General features: G+C 53.9%; 1 protein-coding gene across 1 annotated transcript in view; it reads right to left on the minus strand.

The window, feature by feature from the left end:
* The window catches only part of SPSB1 (splA/ryanodine receptor domain and SOCS box containing 1), a 64,892-nt gene that overhangs the window by 8,634 nt on the left and 32,704 nt on the right, over window positions 1-23,554 (minus strand). Inside the window, exon 2 of the mRNA XM_081055793.1 lies at window positions 461-1,303. Within this exon, the coding sequence (XP_080911919.1) occupies window positions 461-1,154 (694 nt within the window). The 5' untranslated portion in view covers window positions 1,155-1,303. The remainder of the gene's footprint in view (window positions 1-460; window positions 1,304-23,554) is intronic.

The raw sequence follows: 23,554 nt of genomic DNA on the forward strand, positions 1-23,554 counted from the left end.
AATTATGTGAGAGGACCCAGTACCCACAAGGCTGCAAACCCCAGCTCAATAATACGCTGGCTACCATGCTAGACTTTGGGCAACTACAGATGAAAAGTAAAGGCAGGTCAACCAGAAACAAACCCCATCTATCAAAGGCCATCCATCAATTCATTCATTCATTCATTCATTCATTCACTCACCCCCCACCCCCCAAACCACCCACCCATCTATCCATCCATCCACTCGTTCATTCACCCAAGAGGTACTGCCAGGTAACCTGGCAGACTCCAGCTAGAATTCTTCACTTAGCCAGAGGCAAGCAAGCATTGCCTCTGAGGATCTGAATACACTGGGGTGTCCACTCAAAGACATTTTAATTCCAATGGCTGGGTAAGCCTCTGGCCAGGCCCAGCCAGGACCCCAGGGACACAGGGAGTCTGGGGACAGTGCCACGTCGTACAGCACAGAGGACACTTACGGTCGAGTCCGTTCAAGTAGCGCATGCGGATCTCACAGTGGCCCCAGACAGCACTCACGACAGGATACAGCTTTTTGCCCTTGAGTCCCCGAAAAGCCACTCCCATGTACTGTCCATCCACAATGAAGCTCAGGGTCCCATCGTCCATGTCCAAGGCCACCAGGAAGGAGTCGGGGACAATGAACGTCTCGTCCGGCTCCAGAAAGGCCGGGTATGTTTTGCTCGGTTGGTTTTTGCCATCGTGGTAGAGCCGGTTACGCCCCAAGTCCCAGCCCCAGGACTCATGGTTATTCCCCACGAGGGTCGTGTACCCGACGGAATGCAGGGGGGCGTCGGCTGTCGCCACCCCCACCACGGCATGCGTGCCCCGCTGTCTCATGGCCCACGTGATCTGCCACACGTGCAGCCCCCGTGTGTATCCAATTTTGCCCCTGATGGCGTCCGTGCTCTGGGCCACCGGATGCCGGTGAAAGATCAGCTTGTCGTCCTCCTTCACGAAGACGTTGAGCGAGCGGTCATTGTTGTTCCACGAGTGGAGCAGCTGGACGTCATAGGACACAGGGGGCATGTCCAGCAGCAGGTCCAGGCGGGTGGGCTTGCAGTAGTCCAGACCCTGGAGCTCCTGCTTCAAGGGCCGGTACGTGGGGTCCCTCATGTCTACAGTTTTGATCCCTCCGGTGACCTTCTGACCCATGTTCGCCTTCCGTTTCACCTTGGCACCAACTCCCAAGGCAAACTCATCAATTGCAGGGCCGCTTCTCCAGTTTGCCACTCAGGCCCAGACAGAACTCTGAAGGAAGGCAGCTAGGCGACCTCTGCAATTGGTGGAGTGGTCAGTACTGCCTAATGGATGGAAAAAAAAACAGGAAGCTGGGTGAGCAGGGGTGCAGGGAGAAGGGGAGAAAGTTAGCTAGGAGTACAGGGTGCGCAGAAACAGGCTGACCACAGACACGACCCAGCAGCCTGGCTTCTGGGCTCCCATCGCACCTGACACAGGGCAGGCCGGAGCCTTGGCACAGAAGGAAACCCGGCTCTGTCCTAGTGACTATGTTGTCACAAAGGAAACAGACCGCCCACCCGGCACTCCACGTGGAGAGGTGGGCTTGGGGGCTGGCGTTTTGCTTCACTCTGTTGGGTGTACCAAATACCTAATCGCGGTTCCTCAGGGCAGAAGGCCAAGTTGGCACAGATCTTGAAATCAGCCCATGCAGTGGGCACCTTTCGTGGTCAAGGCAAGAGGGGGCTTACTTCCCATGCCTGCTGTTTGGAAAGAAAGGGATGCCCCGACAGGCAGCAGAAGCTGTTCGAGATGCCCACTCCAGCTCCCCCTCTCCTCTGTTCCAGATAGGCCACCTCTGGTTCACGCCAGTGAAGGGAACCCCGGGGTAGACAGCAAACTGAACTTGAGGTCTGCAAGTGCGCTTGGTTGGAAGGCCTCAGGGGCTCCTGGCTCTGTGGTTCCTGAGATGGACGGCAGCAAGCTCCCCAGCACGTCTCATGTCCCACACCTGCCTGGACTGGCACAGCCATTGACGTTCTTCTCAAGGCCCCTGGGCTGGGCTCGAGTCAGGTGGGCACAGAGACTCTCACCCCCACCCCCCGGTAGTTCTGGACCAACAGTTGGACGACCACCATGTGTTCCTTTAACCAGAAGCCAACGTTTGGCTCCTCGAGTTCCAGCAGCCCATCTAGGGAGAAAGTCCGACTCCAAGATACCTCATTCCTACTCTGGCTTCACCATCTCTTGGCTCCTTTAAGGGAGGACGAGGCCGTGGGGTTGGAGAGGTCTCATTGCACCTGTACCATGGCCTACATGAGCAGTGCCAAGAAGGTTATATCCAAGGAGGATGGGGCTGAAATATGGGGCTGACGGGATTTTCACCACCCCTGACATTTCTGTCCTCGGGGCCCACCGTGGACAAGGGAAAAGAACAGGCAATTTTGGTTTCCTGAGCCTCACTCCTCAGCCCACAGAAGGGATTCCTGGCTGCCCGGTGTGGGGGACGGGGTCCTAGGACCAACCAGACAAGGGGGAAGGCAGGCTACTGGTGAAATAAACTTAAATGAGTCTGCAGGGGGTCTGGATGAGAGGCCACTGGTATCTGGCTGCTGGGAAAAGCATCACCAGGTCACTTGTTCTAAGGAGACGAAGAGAATACAAAGGTGCCTGGGGTGGGGCTGCAGGGTCCCCCTCTGTAATTGGCATATTGCTTTCCCACATGGAAGTGAAGACAGAGCACCAGCTGGGAGATGAGGGCAGTGCCTGGCTACAGGGAAATCTGGGAACCTACGACCACTGTCCTCCCTGGGGGGAGCCCCGGGGCCAGCAGGGCCAGGAGGGGGGTGGGATGTGCAGTGGGGCTGTGTCCCTCAGGACTTCTAGCTGGCCTGCAGCTGCCTCCTTCTCCTAGGAAGAGACCCCATGAGAGGCTATCTTTAGGCCTCCTGGAGGCTGGCTCTGGGCAGAACAAATGTTCTCATGGGGGAACACTTGGCCTCGGATCCCCTTATCTCAGTGGGCAGGTCATGCTTCTTGCCCTCCCTTTTCTGGTGTGGAATGGAGGTTCCCTCACTCTCTGAGGCAGTCATTTCTTCAAAGACAGGCTAGGCCCTTGTGTCAAATGTTTGCAAAGCTGGTACAGAGCTGAAGTGTCCCTCTGCAAGAAGGGACTGCTCTGGGTCAGGAAAGTTCTGGGGATATCATGACCCCACATCCTGGATCGCCCAGGACAACCCCAAATTCAAGCTTTCAGTCCCATTGACTCCTGAAAGCCATGAATGCACCCAGGACTCCCCCATGGCCATGCTGAGGGGGCACCCCATGACTTTGGTGGCTGCTTGCCAGGCCATGCAAGGGCAGGGAGAGCCTGAGTGTCGGTGTGAAAACGTGGTCCTGGTAATGGCAGAAACTGGCCAGCACGGCTGCAGCCTTCCCTGATCCCCTTCTTTCTCGCCTCCCCCACCTCCATTTGAGCATATTTCTGAGCTGGGGGAAGGCTGGGCCGAGGCGGTTCTCAGAGTCAGAAGCATTCATACCCATCTCTGTCTGGACACCTCCTTCTGGCTGGTGCCCAGAGACGTCTCTGTACAAGACCCAGTGGGGACACAGGTCAGCTCTCTGGGAGGACGAGGAGAAAATGAACTTCCTAAGAGAGTTCATTTTACTGCTTCTTGGAACAAAGCTGCCACTGCCCTTTTGTGGGCTCTACTGTCAGAGCAAGAAGGACTCTCTCCCAGAATCTCAAGGCATGGAAGACCCCACCAACCCCCACCGGACCCATGGCAACAGGTAAGAAAAGTGAGGAGGAGGCGGGGCAGGGGTGGAGAGCTGGGCAGGAGGACTGTGGGACAGGAAGGCGGTGGGGAGAAATCCTCCCAACACAGTAACTGAAAATACTTGGAGAGAAATGGGTACGTGGAGAAGGACCGTAACAGGGAAGATGGGGGAGTGGACAAGTCCAAGGAGGAGCAAGGGGAAGCGGGGAGGGGGTGGGGGCGAGAAAGGGAGAGAGGGAGGGAGCTCTCAGGCCAGCAAACCTGGGCCTGGACACAACAACTCCTACTTGAGCTAGACCAGGCATCAGCAGGCTTTTTCCATAAAGGGCCAGACAGTAAATGTTTTAGACTCTGTGGACTGGCCAGTCTCCGTGCACCTACTCAGCTCTGCCTTGTAGCTCAAAAAACAGCCACAGGCAGTGCATAAATAAATGAGCAGGGTTGAGTTCCAATAAAACTTTACTGACACGAACAGGCAGGTCTATAGTCGACCAACCCCTGAGTTAGACCAAGGGCCCTCCCTGCACATCATCTCTGCTGAAGATGGAATGCTGTGATGGCTGCAGTAGGAAAGCATATGACAGATGTGGGGAGGGATCTCTCATGGCAGCAAGGTCACTCCAGCCTCGGAACGGGGGATCACAAAAGAGCGTAACCTCACAGGGGTGGGCCATCTGTTTGTCCAGACCAGCTCCACAAGCTCTTCCCGTTCTGAGATGCCACTGCCTCTGAGTCCACGTAAATGGCCCTTGTGCTAAGCTCCTACCCTACTGGGCCCCCATGTTGGGAACTACCTGAGAGGGAGGGCCCCTTCTGGCACCTGGACCACATGACCTTGAGTGGAGGGAGGGCAGGTAAAGGTGTCTGCAGCATCACAGGGTGACTTCTGCACAAGGGCACCCCAGGGCCTAGCCAGGGGACATGGGCTACCCACTCTGCTATTTCGGGGCCACCCTGCCATCTAAATCACCTCCTAGGTGGTCAGTTGCCATGGCAGCCCTAGGGCCTCTCCTGACTCACTTGTCACCTTCTGGTCTCCACCCTGTGTCAAGGCCATGGTTAAAGCAAACACTTCCTTCTCGTCACCTTCCTGCTGTCCACACCTAGCCACCTCCCTGCTGTGCAGGGTCACTGACACCATCCAGCTGCCCTCCTCCTTCTCTCTATTTTTGAATGGATCAGCCCTTCTATGTAGTACCCAGGAGTCCCACTAGCCCCTTCTTGGGGCCTGCTGCCTGGCAGGGCACTTCCTCTGGGCTCATCTCCATCCTGCTCTCGTCCGCCAGCCCTGCTCCTGGGGCTTCCAATCCTGTGTGTGTGTGTGGGGGAAACCCATGCACCAAAATGCTGGCCCTCCCTAGGACTAGCCCTTAGCTTTCCAAGCTTCTGTTTGTTCCTCTAGAAGATGGGTGTCCCACATTTACCTAAGACTCAACTCAGACAGTGTTCCCGAGAGGACCTGGTACAACTGGCGTTTTCACTTTTGTTTTTGCTTTTATTTTCTAGACCGTGCTCCATACACTGAACAAAGATCATTGTTAGCTGTCTTCCTGGTCACTGCACTTGGTCCTACAGATGGACGCTGTCTTTGGGCCAAAATCCACATGCTTGGACTGTCGAGCTAGAACAGATCAAGTTTAAGGTCCCTTCTAAGCCAGGGGTTGGCAAACTTGTCCTGTAAGGGGTCAGACAGTAACTATTCTAGGCTTTCCTGATAATATGTAAACGAATAGACATGGCTATGTTCCAACAAAACTTTATTTACAAAAACAGTGGGCCAGATTTGCTCTAGGAGCCATAGTTTGCCGACCCCGGTTCTAAAACCACGCAAAACTGCTGACACTATGGCCGAAACACCTGGACATGGAGCTAGGAAGCAGGGGTCCGGAGGGGGTTGCATCACCCACGGGAGACGAGTGACAGAAATACCGGTTTGGTCTGTGCTACTCCTATTAACACTGGGCCAAGGAGGGTGTCCCCAGTGGGCACCACACTTCAGGTACAAAATGAGAGAAGCAGTACAGGCCTGGCTCTGGGACCAGCCTCCTTTCCTGCTGTTCTGAGAGGCAAATGCAGATGCCCAGGCCTCGCAGGGCCCAGAGCTACCACAAGAGTGTCAGGGCATGGGATGGCTCAGCAAGTGCTTGGTGAGTCTCCACCAGGTCAGAGGACCCAGCCAAAGCCACAGAGGGTGTGAAGGGTGTGTCCTAGTATTGCCCTGCAGGGCTGGAACAGAGCTAGTGACAGCTGGTGACAGAGTTGGTCCTGCTGCTGCCACCACTACCCATCAGCCACACACAGCAAGGCACGCACACACACACATACACACACACACACACACACACACGTGCGCACACCCTCCGGCACCGGCAGCTGCGGCATCCAGGCTAATGAGCGGGACAGAGCGTGCAAGTCCAGACGGTGCCCTGGCCGACGGCTGCCTTCATTCCCTCGGCAGAGTTCTCATTCTCAAAAAGCACATTTACACTTTAGCATGGTGTCCCCAAGACTGTATCTGCCTGTCCCTCCTCATGGCTGTCTCAAGTCAACCCTCCAGACAGACAAATTCCTGCTTTGTCCCCCTCCTGCCCCACCCACCTGTGATCACCCAAATAACATATGGTTCCCACTGTCCTCAGTCTTTGGGACTGCAGGGCAGGTTGTCGCAAACAGGGTTCCAGCACCTCGTCCTTGCCTAAGACCAATGTCGCGCCTGGAGAAGGGGTGAGAGGCAGAAGGCCAGCGGGAGCAGGGCCCAGGGCTCCCAGGATGGGGGCAGAGGACTCACATGCTCGGAGGGTGGGGTGCTACCCTCGTCAACATGCTCAAATGCATCAGGACGAGAATTTCAACCAGGAGTAAGAACACATGTGTACATATGAACATGTACGCACACACTCCCCCCACACACATGTGCTTAATATGTTCAAAGGGGCTCTGACTGCAGGACTGTTCTTCTGACGGGAGATGGCCGTTGTTCTGGGTTGGGAGCTCCTAGCACCATTTTTCTACAGGTAAAATCGGATTAAAAAGAGTCAAAGGAAAAAAAATAGCCGTCAAAGGGTAGGTTGGGATGCGGACATGAGAAAGGACATTCTGTACACAACCGCCCGAGCGTGTGAGTCACAACAGAACTGCATCTTAGTTGGGCTCTAGGTTCTAGAACCTGTGCAGAGCCAGTGTGTGCGGGGAAAGCCACCCCGAAATCGCCACGTGGACAGCCGCCTCCCCTCGAATGGCAGGCAAAACGCCACGACCACATGACCGTACGACTGCTCCCTGTCCCAGGTCGATGAGCACTTGTGGCGGGGACACTGAGACTGAGTGTGCTTCTAAGCCCTCAGTCTGCACGCTCCACTTCCTTCTGTTCCTCTGCTCACAGCTCAGGCAGGTCCCTCCTCCCACTCACACCCCGTCCCCGCCTGGCAAAGCACTGGCCCCCGCATGCCATGGGGACAAAAAGAAGAGGACCTGACCCCAATATCAAAACTAACCACTTGCTTGTGTATCCCGTCTCATGCACTACAGGGCTGGGTTGGGCGGTGGAGAGAACCACAGAGTGGACAGGAGGCAGGAATCACAGCCACACGCAGGGACACCTGTGCCGCTCACTGGCCCTGTACACTGACTCATCTTACCTTGAAGACGGACACAGAAGGACATGAGTGTGTGCACGGGTGTACCCGTACACACACACACACATACACACACCAGAAGCTTGGCAAGTCTTTGAGATTTTGCATTTACTTACGATAGAGTAGATGAGATCAGAAGCTCTGGCACAGAGGGGAACGGACGTCTGCTATCAGGACAGATTCCACTAAGCCCTATGGTTGGACCCCTTTCATCCTACTGAGAAGCCCCATCACACTAATGCCATATACACATGACCTCGCACTACATGGTTCACTGCAAAAGGGGACGCCTCTCGGACCCTCTATTGGCAAAAGCCTCCCACCCAGCGTCCCCGCACCCACCAGAACTGCCTGTCTGTGTGGGATTCCAGGGGGGCCCTGGGGCTCTAAGTGGACGAGTGTCCCAAAGCCTCCTCCTCCTCCCACTGCTGATGCAGATTGCCAACGAAGGTGGTCTCAGCCCGGGGCCCGGGGATCAATGCTTCCATCACAAAGGTCTGTTTCAAGAGGGTTTGCTGGGGTCACAGCTCTTCGTAGGAGGGAAGGACAGAGCCTCACAAACCAACTTCCCTCTAGTTTCTCAGGTTCCTCCAGTGGGCTCCTCTGCACCCTCCGGTAAAGAGGCAGCCAGGTACGAAATGGGGAAATGCACAGGGAAGGAAGCACAGAACTGGGTGCTGATCCCAGAGGGTGGGCGGCGTCAGAGCATCCCCGAGCTCACTGCGTGCGGGTCCGAGACCGCGACCAGGCCTTTAAGGATCGCAGGGGGCGATTCTCTCTGAATGGGGAGGGCATGGGCACACCCCTAGCCGTGTCTTCGGGGTACATGTGGGTGGAGAATGCCTGCTGGATACACCCGCTCTTTTCACCGACACAAGGCACGGAGCAAAGTGATGGTGGCACAACACAATCGGGGAGAGGGGACAAGCGATGTGGGACGCATAGGGTTAAAAAGGGCTGAGAGAAATGAGAGGATTGGGGAGAAGGCCACTCATGTACAGGTGTGGATGTGTGTCCGAGACCCACAAACAGACTCCCAACTTGGGACACGCTTCTCAGTGTGCAGGTGCCATCCAGGTGTAACACACCCAGCGACTGCCCACCGGCCGTTCTTCCAGGGCCTAGGAAACCCTGTAGCCTTGCACAGGGACACGTGGACAAAGACACTCTGTGAACGATAAACTCCAGCCAGAGGAGGCAGTCACTCGGAGGTACTGACTTAACATAAAGGGTAACATGATGCTGTTACATTTTAAAAAGCAAATTGGAGAACAACACACACAGTGGGATTCCCTTTCTGTAACAATGGAATTTAAAAAGATTCTATCTTTGCACATTTATCTGTTTGCAGGCATAAGGGAGAGGTCTAAGAAGAATAAACCACCAAACCTTTTACAATGGTTAATCCTGGAGGGCGGGGTGGAAAGAAAGACTGTTTACTTTCAACACATTTTGAATTGAAACTTTTTAAAAAAAAATGCATGTATTACTTTTGTAATGAAAATTATTTTTAAGCACACAAAAAAGAATAAAAGGCTGAAAAATATTGGTGTAACATACTACATTCACAAGAATAAGTTGTCCCCAAAGCAATTCCTCAAGGCTCTCCACACATGTCACTTCTTTTAAGCAGGCACAGGATATGTGTTTAATTTACCTGCCAAGATACACATCAAGAATCCAGAGTCGACAGGGGGCCATGTAAAGGACAATATTTCCAGCTAGAGTTCTGGGGCCATCCCAAAGAGGGACATTATTTTTATAGTAATTTATCCTGAGACTTCCGATTACACTGTTTCTAAATCACAAATTTTAATTTGCCCAGTAGGAGTGGGGGAGCTGTCTCCGCTGGCCCCAAACAAGAAATGAACAAGTGTTCTGTGGGGAAACCCGAAACCCAGCCACGGCTGTACGGCAGTCTGCAAGGGCCTGCAAGGAAGGAGGACCTGGGGTGAGGGCAGTGACCAGAGAGGGGCAAGAATGTTAACCCTGGGCTCAGATGGGACAGCAGGCTCAGCACCTGCGTGGCAGTCCATGCTGTCCCGCGGATTAAAGCCACAACTCTGCAGTTCCGCCTTCCAAAAAAGCACTTCTCGCTCAATTCGCCTTGGAGCCCCATCCGTACTAAAAATTACCCTTTTGTTTTGTTGTTTAAGAGAAAGTTCATTGAAGGAGCAGTATACTGTGTTGGAGACACATCCAAGGTGATGGGTGACAAATGGAAGGAATAGAGGTGGGGGTAGGGGACACACAGATGAGGCCACCAGAGAGCAGCAGACGCACACTCACCTCCTTTCAGCTCGGTTCCCCCTCAGTGCGTCCTACTGACCCCAGAACAGTAAACCATTGTTTTGACCCAAGACGGGGGAAAGAATGAAATTCAGGATGTGGAACCTGGTGACCTATTTATAAAGCCTCCTTTCACCTGAAGATCAAATAAGCTCCCTCCCTCCCCCTCCCCGCCTCACACATCACATATTGGTGGTTGCAGCCCAGGATCTTGCAAGAGAAGCATGCCCCCAGCAATCTGGCATTACAGCAAACGCCACCTCTGTAGCTGGCTGAGCGGCTGCCCGGCTCTGCCTGCTAATTAGCGTTTCGTGCTCCTGTGAGCCAGGACTCCACAACACGCTTGGGTGTGGGAGTGCTCAGGGTGTACTCCATGCAAGCCTGGCCATGGAGCTCCTGGCAAAGGAGCCACCAACAGCAGGGCGAGGGCCACGTGGTCACAATCCTCCACCCCATTCCACCTGCTCACTTGAGGAGAGATGCCTGGGAAAGAAAGCCCAGGAAAGCTGCGTTCTTGCTCATGCAGGGATATGAAAGTAAGTCTCTGCCCCTAGACTCTACAAAAAGTATTGGACCCTTCTGGAAAGTTCTGACAAGTGATTTTGGAGAGAAAATCCCACACGGTCCAGAGTTCTAGCCTCTGACCTCAAAAGACCAAAAACGCACCTGCCATAAACACCTACGGAAGGACCCAGATTACTCATGGCACTTTCAGAAAGGGCTTGAATCAGTTGAGCCCTGACCCTGGGAAATCAGCATTACATTCATACAGAGACTGAAAATTAAAATAAAGAGTCACGGCTGCAGCCTAGTCAAGGTTGTGCCAACAACGGCGTGTGCTCGGTTCAGAAAAGCCCTGTTCTTAGAGGAACCTCAGTGACACACAATGACACACAGTGACCTTCCCGAAAGCGTACCAAGACAGTGGCAGATTGGGGACCCCCAACATCGCCCAGCCTGGGGTTGGGCGTCCGTCAAGCTGGGGCCTGCTGATCCACGTAGGAGCTGGGACGGTCCACAGAGGGGGCAGGGTAGAGAGCAGAGCCACGGCCACCTCCATGGGGAGAGCCCATGGGAGCCACGGGGAAAGGCTCGGGGACTCTGGTCCTTCCTGGCCCCTACCTAGCTGGGGGCCGAAGCCTGCAGCCACACCTCCCCCCCCACCCCCGCCGCCGCCGGGTGGACTGGGTGGCCCTAGTGAGCTCACTCTGGCCCTGGGGAAAGTATGGCTCACCTTCCCTGAGGCGGGCACCCAGAGGAGCCTCCACAGGGTAACAAGGATTCTGTCACGAGGCCCAGCACTCACTCCAGAATCCACTGGCCTGAGAGGAGGCCTGCCCGCCGCTCACCTCCATCGGGGCGGCCCCCAGGAACAGAAGTCTGGCCCAGCCCAGGCTTTGGGGCCCGGAGGTCTGAGTGGGAGCAGGTGACACTCTGGCTTCTTCCAGGGGGATGTGCCAACTGGGAAAGGTCAGCTCTGAGTGGTCCCTTGGCTCACCCTATGTCCCTCCAGGGAGAAGGAGCAGGAGGAAGATGAGGGAGAGATCTAGGCCTTGGGAGGAACCGGCTCATGGAGAGATGCGAGAGTTAGAGAAGGCGGGTCTGCTCATCCCCACTGCAGACCCAGGTGATGCGCGCAACCGCCCTGGGAATATCAGAGGAGGGGAAGGGCGGCGTTCATGATTTTAGAGTGGAGCTGTGTAGCTAAAGAGCTCAACACAGCGTCAAACACACACACTAGGTGCTTAATACACTAGCAGACACCTAAAACATCTGAGTGCAGGCGAGCACTCAGCCAGGGAATGCCCAGGCAGGCGTTGGGTTAAGCCCTCACAGGGTGGCCCAAGGAGCCCGGCCCCATCTTGGAGGGGCGTCTTGGGAGTGGTGAGACCTGCAGGCATCCTTCCACCAGGCGGGGACGAGGGTGGGGAGGCAGGAAGCCCCACGTGAGGCCACACATCCAGCCAAGCTGCCTATGGAGGCACAACCTCAAAACCCCAAATTAAACAACCCCTTAGGTCCGAGCAGGGGCAGAAGTCCCATGAGCTTTGTACAGGGGGAAGAGGCCAGTGGGATGCTCTCCTGTAATTAGGTTCACAGGAGTGAGTCTCAAAGTGGGGACCCCAGACCAGCAGATCAGTGTCACCTGTTAGGGCCGCACCCTGACCTGAATCAGAAACTGGGGTGGGGCCCAGCGGTCTGCGTCCTAATAAGCCCTTCAGGGAATGAGGACACGGCTGGCTTAAAGGAACCGCAGATCAACATTTGGCATCACAAGTCCACATTAAGTGAGAGCTGCCAGCCTTGGATGTTTAAAACTTCTTGTTCTATCTTGATTTTAAATATTTCAAATGTTCTACACGCTCATAAAAATCTCAACGCATTCATGTATGAAGTATAAATGAAAATGCCCCCTGCTTCCAAGCTGGTGCGTATGCAAGCACAGATACGGGAAAGGTCACTTAGGGGAAAGGATCCACGACACCAACTACTCCCCAGTTTGCTTTTCCCAAATCACAATACATGAGCGCCGACGTCTGTGTTATGTGTTTGTAGCTGCACAATATTCCATTATCATAATTTGTGTAACTTTCTCTTACAGACGGACATCTAGGTTGCTTGAATGAAACATGGTCATGTGTGGGGAGTTAAGAATTTCTCCGTAACAGGATGACCCTAGAGCAGTTTCTTTTCATTTAGTTCACGGCCACCTCTCAAACTCTTGGACCTCAGCACCCCACCCCCCTGTCCTTTTCTAGTAGAAGAAAATCGAACATTGAAGTAACCCACCATCAGACTTCCTGATTTTCCAATTGACCGTGGTGGGCCAACGGTGCTCGGGAGCTCCTTCAGAGCTAGTTGGACGGGAGGTTTCTCAAATGGGCCTGGAATGGACTGCAGGCAATGAACTTGGAAAGGATTCTAAAAGGAATCGGGTCGTGTGTCTCCCAGTGCAACCTCTTCACCACTCTCTGTGTGGGGTTTCACGGAACTCAACAGGGTGCCAAGGCAGAGGTAAATCTCGGGGCCGCACAGGCCAGTTGGTGCAAAAAGGACTTCCACATACTTTTGAAGCCACAATAGCCTGCAGGAACTTCCTCCTCTACGCTGTTGGCCTTCGTCCTCTGATCCTGTCAACCTGGAAAGTCCTGAACACCTGGGCTGACAACTCCACAAGGGAGGGCCTCAGCGAGTCTAAAGGCAGCGAATAAATTAATGCCAAACTTCCAGGCAAGCAGAAGGGTCCGGATGCCAGGTTCCCATGGCACCAGCTGGTCATGTGAGGAACAAGGCAGGGAGGCAGGAAGTGGCCTCCCCAGCCAGCATATTGTGGAGTATTCCAGCCATCAAAGGTGCAAGCTGGAAGGATCGCAGTACCAGGGCGAGGAAAAAAGTTTGCTATGTGTAACGAAGGACACAACTATATCTGCCCTGAGAGGAAAATCTAGAAAAAAATTATACAGGCACATGTATAGGAAAAGCAGTGAAAAGGAACCCAGAGAAATGTCTGCGTTCAGAGTAATGAGCAAATGAGTTTCTCTTTCTTTCAAATGTCCTAACCATTGTTTTATTATTGTTGCAAAAAACATAAATGGATGAACCTAAATATCCATCAGTGGATGAATGGACAAGTGAATTGTGGAATACGCATACAATGGAATATTACTCAGCTGTAAAAAGGAACAAAGGGCTGACCCATGCTACAATGTGGGTGATCCTCAAATACTTTATGCTCAGTGAAAGAAGCCTGATACAAAAGATCACATGACACAAAAGATCACGTATGGTCCCATTTATATGAAATAACCAGAATAGGTAAATCCATAGACAGGAAGTACATTGGTGATTGCCAGGGAAGGGAGAAATGGCAAGTGACTGCTAATGGGGTTATCCCTCTTTTAAGGGGGATAAAAATGTTTTGGAACTACCAGTAGACAGAGGTGGTTGTACATAGTGAATGTACTATAAGCCACTGAACCTGTACTCTTTAAAAATATATAACATTAGTTATATTATGTGAATTTCACCTCAACAAATCAAAAATCCTAAATGGATGAAAAATGTCCACCTCTCTAAAAGCCACCTGGCAGGTGGCGGCTGTGGGAAGCGGCTGCAGGGCAGAGAGAAGCACAGAGCTTGCTTGCTGAGACCTGGCGGGCAGCGCCAGGCCTGTTAGCCAGGGTCACACACAGGGACACGGCTCATGATTGTCATGTGTGGGGAATAGACTTTCCAGAGCTGAGTCGCTGCAACCCGGTTCTCTGCTCCCCACCCCGACCCCCCTTTTCTTTCCTCCAGAGGAAACAGTGCAGAGCTGTGGTTTGGCAACCCCGCTGCCTTGAGACGACACCTGTAGATCACGTTTCTCTGGAGGAATCAGGAATGCGTGTCTGCATCTGCACGCCCGCACCCAAAATGTGGTGTGGGACGGGATGACCAACATGCACGAGTGCCACTGGTCTGAGGGTGAAGGCATGGAAGAACTGATGTCATGGCAGGTCACTCGCCTGCACGCTCCCCACTCTGGGGACAAGGCAGGATGAGGAGAGAGACACATGCTAGAATTCCCAGGTCCTGCAGTTTCCCGGAGCGGGGAAACACCCCAAGGCCCTACTTGGTGATATCAGGAAACCACCGCAGCCTTCAGATCCTTCTTGCTCCCTCTGTCCACAGTGGTGCTGCCTGCCTGCCAGCTATGATGCCACAGCATGGGGCTTTGGCCAGGCCAACGCACAGTGTGACTGGACCTGCTGTTACACAGAAACCTGTTCACATGGGCTGTTTCTGCATTCTCCCCAAGACTGTCACGCACAGACCTGGAGAGACCCACGTTTCTCATGCCAGGGGCCACCAACTCCCATAGGCTCTTTCTGGCCAGGCACACTCGTGTAAAATACGGAAAGCTGGCCAAGAAGGGCCATGCTCAAGGCCTATGTGTGTACAGTAGGTGCTTAATAAATCTGAATCGCTTACTCACCCGTCCCACAGTGCCTGCTAGGCCCTCATGGGCTAGCACGGGCTTCCCAAGACCCCGTCTTTGTTCCTTAGTCCCTAAGGACTTCAACAAAGTGGGTGACTCAAATCTGTGGGCTACATACGGTCGGTGTTTAGGAAGGTAGGATGGTGTCCCGCCCACACTGCCAGAAAGCATTTCCCCTCAGTGGAAACCGGTCAGAACTCACAAAATCGACAGGGTAGTCAGTCGCCCACAGACGTGATCCAACCTGAGAGGTGGTCTGTAAAAATTCACCTGATGAGCATCAGGTGCCTTAGGGCTGTAATTCATTCCATAAATATTTATTAGGCACCTACTGTATGCAGTTAGAACTTGTTACCCTCGTGGAGCTTACAGTCTACTAGGGGAAACAGATTAACAATCATTTGAACAATTAACGTGCACTTCAAGGGCAGAGATTTTTGTCTGTTGTATTCACTGTGGTGGCCCCAATGCCTAGAACAGAGCCTGGAACATAGGAGGTGCTCAATAAACAACCAGTGAATGCATGCGTAGAAAGTGTCAAAGGAAAATGAAGCCAACTAATGAGGACAAAACAACTGATGGGAGAGGGTGGTAAGGCAAGGCTTCCCTGATACAGTGATATCTGAATAGAGAACTGGGTGTAGGGAGGGAGAAAAGCTCGTGACTATTCAATGGGAAGAGCATTCTGGGCAGAGGGTACAGGACGTGCAAATGCCCGGAGGTGGGAGCACAAGTGGCATGTTGGGACAACAAAGGCCAAGTGGCTGGAGCAGAGGAGAGAGAGGCTGTGGAAGGAGACAGACCGGATGAGAGCATGCAGAGGGCAGGCACACCAGGCCCTGTGGCCACGGAAGGACTCTGGATTTCGTCTTCAGTGTGATGAGAAAGTAGCAGAGAGGCCTTTGAGCAGGCAGAGGCCACAGCCTGCCTTCAGTTCCAACAGAATCCCTCTAGGCTGCTGTATTGAGAAGAGGCCTTGGCAGCCAGAGTGGAAGCAAGGCGACCAGCTCGGGAGTCAGTGCAAGGATGCTTGGGCTGGGGGTGGCAGGAGCGGTAGGATCCAGAGTGTAACCAAACTAGCTCTAACCCATTCGATAACGTCATGTCTGTCTAAGGAATGGGTTGCTTAAGAAAGGTGGCAGTGAGTGAGGCCACAGACAGAGAGTCCAGGAAGATGGCGGCCTAATCCATAGGCCCAAGGACTCTAGGTCAATCCCACTGGTGACAAGAAATGTTGGGCTACAAAACTTGAGGTGCAAATCATGGGGGCCACTCGTCGGTTTCCCTGAGCTCTGGTTCTGGGCCTCCCATTTGCTGCTTTCAGAGGTGAACACAAATCTTTAGCATACTTGATTATCCTATTCCTTACTGTGTGTGACCCAGTTACCTCAGGTTTATACATCAGTCTCTTGTGAGTTTGGTAGACATCGCTAAACTATATCAATATCAGATACACTGGGGGGTAAATCCAGTTCCTGCAAAATGTGGGTAGACTATAATGAGCCCGAGGGCCCAGCCCACCTCTTCAGATCCTCATCCAAGTAGCCCAGCTACCTCTGTCTAAGACTTCTTGGAGCTGATACAGGGTCGATCAAGGGTGACCCATTTACTAAGTGTCTACAAAGATGGAGAAGACACATGAAGTCTGGAATTGGGCTGCCTGGGCCTCAACTTCAGCTCCACAAGCTGGGCGACCTTGGGCAAGTTCTCTAACCTCTCTGAGCCACAGGTTCCTCACCCACTGAAATGGGGGTGATGGTAGTTTAACCTCCTCGGTTGGCTGTAAGGGTTAAATGAGGAGCCCATGGAAAGCTTAGCAGTTACTAAGGAGCCAGTACTGGCAATGCGTGTATCATTCAGTGGTCTGAGGAGAAGGGAGGACGGAAGGGAAGGAGGGTTCCTCAAGAAGGGGGTCCTGGGTAGCTTCCCAGTGGAGGAACACAGGCAGGGAAATCCTGAAACCCACTCCTCAGCCCAAACTCAGCACACTCCACAAACACGGTTGTCCGTGACTCTCCCCAGCTCTTTACTGGTGACAGAGGGGCCTCCACGGGAAGCCCTCAGATACCGCTGACACCCAAGGTTAACGGTGGTTTTGCCTGCCGCTGAGAAAGTCTCCTTGGTGCCTACCCCATGTCCTCCACTGTGCCTGCTCCAGGAAGGGGTGACAGCTGTGGCCGTGAGTCTGTGGGGTTCTAGGTGGGGAGGGGTGGGGCTGCCACACCTCTGTGCTCTCCAAGACCAGGTGGCTGGGGCATACACGTCCAGAGAAGTTTCTCGGGAAAGTAACTTGGATCTGGGGTGCCTGTCCCACTTATCATATATGAGAACACAACATGAAGAAAGGGGAAGTGGAAAAAAGGGAAATTGGCCCAATATCCATTTAACGGGCTAGTCCAGGATGGCAATCAGGACCAAGGGAGGAAGAAGAAGGAAGGCGCGTGCTGTCCAGCAAGCTAGTCAGCCCGAATTGGGAACCCTAAGCCAGCCCAGGACCAACCATTCGAGCCACACCAGGTCCCCCCACCCCTATCCTCAGCACACGAGGGAGCTATAAATGCACACTTCACGCGCTCGCCTCAGGAGGGCTGCCCCGCTACATCACACAGACCACGTTCACAACGCTATTTCCTCTGCAAGCGTGACTTTCCATGAAATGAAACCATCTTACCGTCACAGGCAAAATGGGGAGCAGAGGACATGTCCCACACTCCTCCCTGGCAAAGGAGGCCTGCCTTGTCACAGCCGCTGGGGGCTCAGACCACAGACCCAGGTGTGGGGACCCCGCGCAGCCCCCACGTGCTGCAGCCAGCCCCAGGCAGTGCGTTTCCATCACTGAAGCAAGACCACAGGTCCTGTCCCACCCGCCAAGCACACTGAGTATTTCTAACTGCGGTCCCAAGTTTCCGTTCCCATATCAAAAGCGCCTCTTTTCTGCTGAGGCAGCAAGACCTGCCAACAAAACAAGCCGCTGGGACCCACGTTTTCGTAACACAACGCCTTCCCTTGAAACGCAGTACAATGAATCACTGAGGTTTAATAGTATCAGCAGCTGGGCTGATGGAAGGAATCCGTGTGAAAGTCCGACAGCGGAGCTCGGGCGGTCCCCACACGCCATGTCCCAGCCCCCACCCAGATATCCCACCTCTTTTGATTGACAGCACCCCCTCTGCAGGCCCCCAAACGGAAAACCAGACACGACTGAGATCCTGCATGTGAAGCAGTCTAACTCCTTCCTTGAGAAGCTGTCAATCACCCTGAGCCGCCAGCATCTGGTTACGCCCAGGGCGGCCCCCAGACCCAGCTTGGGCATCGCCTGGGAGCTTGTTGGAAATGCAGAGTCTCAGGCCCCTACCCAGCTGGTTGCCTCCAAATGGCACTGTAGCCAGATGCCCAGGTGACCTGTGTGCCCAGTGGGGGCTGTAATGTGAGTCCTACCCAAGGTGAAGGGTTGGAAGAAACACGCATTAGAAAGAAAGAAACAGAGGAGTATCCATCCCTCTCCAGGAAGCCAGTCCTTAAACATAACTGACTCCTAACAAACCAAACCTAGAAGCCGGCCAGTTTAACAGAAGTAATGGGCAGAGCCTCTCAGGGCCCCGTCCTTCTGCCAGGCCCACAAGAGTGGGGACGCAGAGAACGGGCTGTGGACTCCCTGGCCCAGACCCTCTAAAAGGCTGGGGTCGCTCGGGGTCTGGGAAAACCAAAGTTACGGCAATGCCACATCCAGGGCCCTCCTCTGCTCACAGTTCGGTAGGGGCTCCCCTCTGCCCCACTCCAACCTCCTTACAAGCCCTTCTCAGCTCTCTCTGATCCTCCAAATATCCCCGATTTGCCACCGAGCCAAGCCAGCCTTACCATTCCCAGGAGCCTCATGCTTTTTCATGGCCACACCTGTCGTAATGCTGCTCCTTTCACTTCAAACAACCCCACAGACCAGAACCCCTGTCCACCCAAGATCTGTCCTGGGCTTCTCGGCCACACGGCCTTCCCCAGGCTTCCCCCGCCTTCCCCACGACCGAGGCTGTTTCACAGCATGTCTCCTTCTCCTTCCCAAACCTCCCTCCAAATTACCTCAGGACCCTGGGTCCTGCCAGAGTATAGAACACAGCCACTCATGGCTCCAAGTAGCCTCCTGGCTGAGGTCCACAGCCCTGCCTGAGATCATGGTCTCCCAGAAACCTACCAGCATATCCAGAGTCCTGGAATGTTTCGGGCCAGTGCCTGGGGAAAGTGCACGGCAGAAGCCCATGGTCCTCAGATGAGGGGGGAACTGAAAGGGGTGAAGGCAGCAGCCGGTACCCCAGGAGCAGGGTACCCTCCTTATCTATGGCTGGGCCCTGCCTGGCTGGGGCTGGATTAGCCCTGGCCTGAGAGCTCCACCGTTACCAAAGGGGAAGCAGCCCTTGGTTACCACTGGCCGGGAGAACACAGAAGGCATAACAAAGCCTGGAGCCGCTCCTGCTCCTCCGTGGACTGGCTCCTCACTGCTGGGAACAATTACAAGGTATTCAGCCAGCCGGACGGCTGGTTTTTAAAAGCCCTCCAGAAGGGAGGCTGCGGGCCCAATGGAAGGCCATTTGTAACTGTTCCCTTCCTCCTGCTGCTCTGCCTGCCCGAGACCCAGGGACCCTCCCTGCAGCCCACTCAGGGAAACCTACAGAAGCGAGGCTGGAAGTCAGAGGAAGCCAGGCCAGCGCAAAAGCAAGGTGGACGCTGTCCCCCATTTCAGTAGCCACTAAGTTTTCAAAACAACAGGTGGGCCCAGCCTGGCAGGAGTGGAGGTGCTGCCCCGTAGCCCCAGCCTAGACCCCAGCCAGGACTGCAGGGCAGACTGAGGACAGCACTGTTTCCTTAGCTTCCTTCAAGCACCCCTTCCAGTTATGACCAGCTTTCCTGTCCCCAAGCAACTCACCAGCAAATAAGATGTCCTGCTCACCAGGCTCCAGTGGGGGCTGCTGGGTGACCTACCAGGACTGCACCCAGGCCACGGCCATCCCGCTGGGCTGTCCTGGGCACTGATCCCCAACTGCCCCGTCAGAGCAGACCTGGAGCCCCCAGGCAGCTGTGCACCCCCACCCTGGAAACAGTCTCTCCTATGCAGGGGTCTAGGCTAGGTCCCAGGTCCCCATTAACAGAAACCAGAGGGAGGCCCGAAGAGCTGAATGACACCCCCTCACTGCTGTATCCAGGTCTCCCCCAGGTGGGGGAGGGGCACATGCAGGGAGAGGCTTTTCTGCCCCTCCCCCACCGGGTTTACACCTAAGCCCTTCATGTCTTCCAGACACCGATTCAGCCGTGGTCTCTTCCCTGCTCCCTCACTGGGAAGGAAAGCATCCCCCTCCCACCCCAGCCTTTTTTGGGGAACGACTGCTGACCTTGGATGGGGAATGTAGCAGCCGGTGCAAATGCCCGACAAACGGGGGGAGCCGCCAGAATACCTGTCTCTCACACAGGCCAGTTCTCCTGTCTTACCGAAGTCATGCTGGTCTCAGGCTAGAAGAGCCCTGCAGTGGGCCATGCAGTGGGGAGGAGGGGGGGGGGTTGAGAGAGAGAGAGAGAGAGAGAGAGAGAGAGAGAGAAGAGGAGAGGGGGAAGAGAGAGAGGAGAGAGGGAGAATGAGGCTGGAACAGAAGCAGAAGGAATGGGAGGCAGGAGGACGGAGGCCCCATAGCCTCAACAAAAGTCCGAGGGGACCCAGGTGGCTGCAGCACCCCCATCTGCAGGGCGAGGCTGAAGCTCTGAGTGGGAGCTGCCCACAGAGTGGCTGCCAAGCGGGGGACCCTTCCCTGAGCAGGGCAAGAGACTCAGCTCTCATACCAGGAGCTGGGGGGCAGGGAAGGAGGTTGCAGCACACCTCTGCCCGCCCCCAAAGAGGGTTTCCTATCTCCAAACTGGGGAGGTCTGGAAGCTAAAACAAGTCAACAATCTCATGACCAGGCAGAGCAGCGCTTCAGGGCTGTAGAGTAGCCACCTGGAGGGTGTGAGGTACCTGCCTGGGGAGGGCACCAGTGGCAGCCACAGCGGCAATGGTAGCTCCAGTGGGTGGGCCGGGCACCTTGAGGGATCTCCTTTTAAAAAAAAAAATCAGTTCCTTCGGAGGCAAAGGCTTGGCTCACCTGAGAATCAGGAGCCAAACCCCCAGTCCCCCTGCCCTGCCTGGTGGCGTCCCTGATTGTCTCAGAGGGACCTGGGGGACCCACCTCTCTGCCCCAGTCGCAGAGAACTGTTCTTTTGGGGAAGCTGAGCTGCAGGAGTAATATTGGGAGTTAGAGTCTCAGACCCTGACTCCGACATGCTGGGGCATTTCTAGGATAATCAGACAGAAGCTACCAGAAAGTCTCCCTCCCACCCCCCTCAAATTTGACTCAATGAAGATGCCGTTTCTTCCAGACTTTCAGGTGTGGACCTTGATCTCAGAGCGGGAACAGAGGGGCCAAGAGTCCCTGGGCCAAGACTCCAGACCCTCCTTGGAGTCCCCCTTTTTCCCTCCTGCCCTGGAGGACCACCTGGGCAAGGTGACTCTGCTGCTTATCCCATAGGAGCCCAGCAAAGGAAGAAGTCATTCAGTGGTGCTTTCTGCTTAAAAGTCCACAAACTGGCCTTCTCCTTGTGGTCTTTCTCCTCACATGATGAAGGAAAAAGTAAAAAGCTTCCTGACACAGCCTTTGTCTTTTTTAACCACTAATGATCTGTTCAGCAAATGCAACAGCCTGCCCCATGGCCTGGGGTGGGTGGGGAGACTGAGGCAAACAAGACACTGGGTGCCACAGCCCCACAGGAGAGGATGAATGTCTTCAAAGAGTTAGGGTAGAAGCAGGATGCTGATGGGGGTTGGAGGTGGGGTGGAGAGTATGTGGGATTCGGGGCGGCGGGTGCCCTTTGAGGGATCCTGACCAGGGGCTGAGATTTCAATAAGAGATGAGCCGAGGGTGGAAGCAGGCAGGTGAGACACCTCACAATCACAGCTGGGGAGGGGGGCTTGGGAACTGGAGGGTGGTCAGCTGATTAGAATGCCAGGAGTATTTAGGGCAATAATGAGAGAGAGAGGCTGGAGCCAGATGGCAAGGGTCTTCAGAGCCACAATAGGGAGTCGCAGGCACGGGGACCAGCTGAGGAGGTGACAGATCAGAAAGCCTCCTCCACAAGTTCATCCGGCCCCTGGATGGGACCAGAAAGCACTCTAAATGGAAAGCTAATGTCCTCTTTCCATGGAGCAGCTACATTTGCACCACTTAATGAAAAATGCCATGAGGAAGGCAGTGGTTCCATAAAACACAGCCACCGATGTGGGGAGGGGACTGTGGCCAAAAGGGTGACCTCCTACCCGCCATCCCCCCAAACCCTTCCTTGAACGCTGTCAGAAAACACGGAAAACTTCCTCCCTCTCCCTCCCTCCCTCCATTTTTTTCCTTCTTTCACTTTGGGAAGGTAGGTTAAGAACCAGGAGGAAAGAATTAAAAATTTTCCTTTATGTACACAGAAATTGTGACGTGTGTTGACAACCCAAGAAACACCACTTCGAAGCAACAGTGTGAGAACGCATCGCTAATTTTTCACCTGCAGAAACAACAAGGGTAACAAATGCCTGCTCTGCAAGCATGCTGAGAGAATGGCCGGCAACGATGGAAACACCCGGAGGCCAACAGGTCCCAGCCCATAAGAGGTCCTCAAATGATACTGGACGCTGACACAGCCCTGACTACACCGGGCACTCTGGGGCACTGTGCCCTTTACATGTGTGAAGGCGTTAGGTGGTGGCTGTAATTATTAGTTACATGACGCTCAGATGGTCAGATCTTAACTCCAAAGGTCACTTTTAGCTACTGACCACAGAACCAGAGAACCACCCCCCTCTTTTAAAAGCAAAGAGATCACCCAATAAAAGTGCTTCGTTTTGTAAAATGGTGTGGGTGCTGTGGTAGTACGGCAAATCCTCAAAAAATTTAAACATAGAACGACCATATGATCCAGCCATTTACTTCTGGGTATATCCCCCAAAGAAGGAAAGCAGGGTCTCGAACAGACATGTGCATACCCGTTTGTTTGCAACAACATTATTTGTAATCACCAAAAGGCAGAAGCAGCCCAGGTGCCCATCGACAGATGAATGGATAAGCAAAATGTGGGCCATCCACACAATGGAGGATTAGTCGTATAAAAGGACATTCTGACACATGCTACAACACGGACGACCCTTGAGGACATTATGGTCAGTGAATTCAGCCAGTCACAAGAGGACAAATGCGGTATGACTCCACTCATACGCGGAAGCTACAGAGTCAAAATAACAGAGAGTGGAATGGAGTCTGCCAGCAACGGGGATGGGGAGCTAGTGTGCAGTGGGGCCAGACTTCCGGTTTGGGAAAATGAAGTTCTGGAGATGGATGGTGGTGATGGCTGCACAATGTGCATGTACTTTATGCCACTGAACTGTATCCCTAAAAATGGCTAAAATGGTCCATTTTATGTGTGTTTTACCACAATTTAAAAATGCTTCATTGTATATGAAAATAAGGAAGAAAAACCTGAGGCACAGAAGAATGAAGTGATGAAAGAGGGGTCCCTCTATCCTGCTGCTACTGAAGCAAAGGCCGAGCAATGCAAGATGCTTGGCCAGCCATGCACCTTCTGCATCTTTAAGCCAAACAACAGCCAGGTTGTCCATCCATGGGGCCGTTTTCCCAGGAGCCATGCTGGCGAGGGAAATCAGCCTCAGCAGAAGAAGAAGGTCACCATTTACTTGGCTAATGGGCTCCTTAGGCCTCTTTGCCAACCTCCCTTCCTTTCGTTTGGAATAAGAGAAGACTTGAATATTCACGGGCTGCTTCCTGGTCAAGGCTTTTGGGCTACTCACCTGCTATTTCACACCACAGGTGCTTCACAAACCTGACAAGGAGACAGAACTGGCAA

The sequence above is a fragment of the Rhinolophus hipposideros genome, assembly GCF_964194185.1.
Source record: "Rhinolophus hipposideros genome assembly, chromosome: 8".
Classification (NCBI taxonomy): Eukaryota; Metazoa; Chordata; class Mammalia; order Chiroptera; family Rhinolophidae; genus Rhinolophus; species Rhinolophus hipposideros.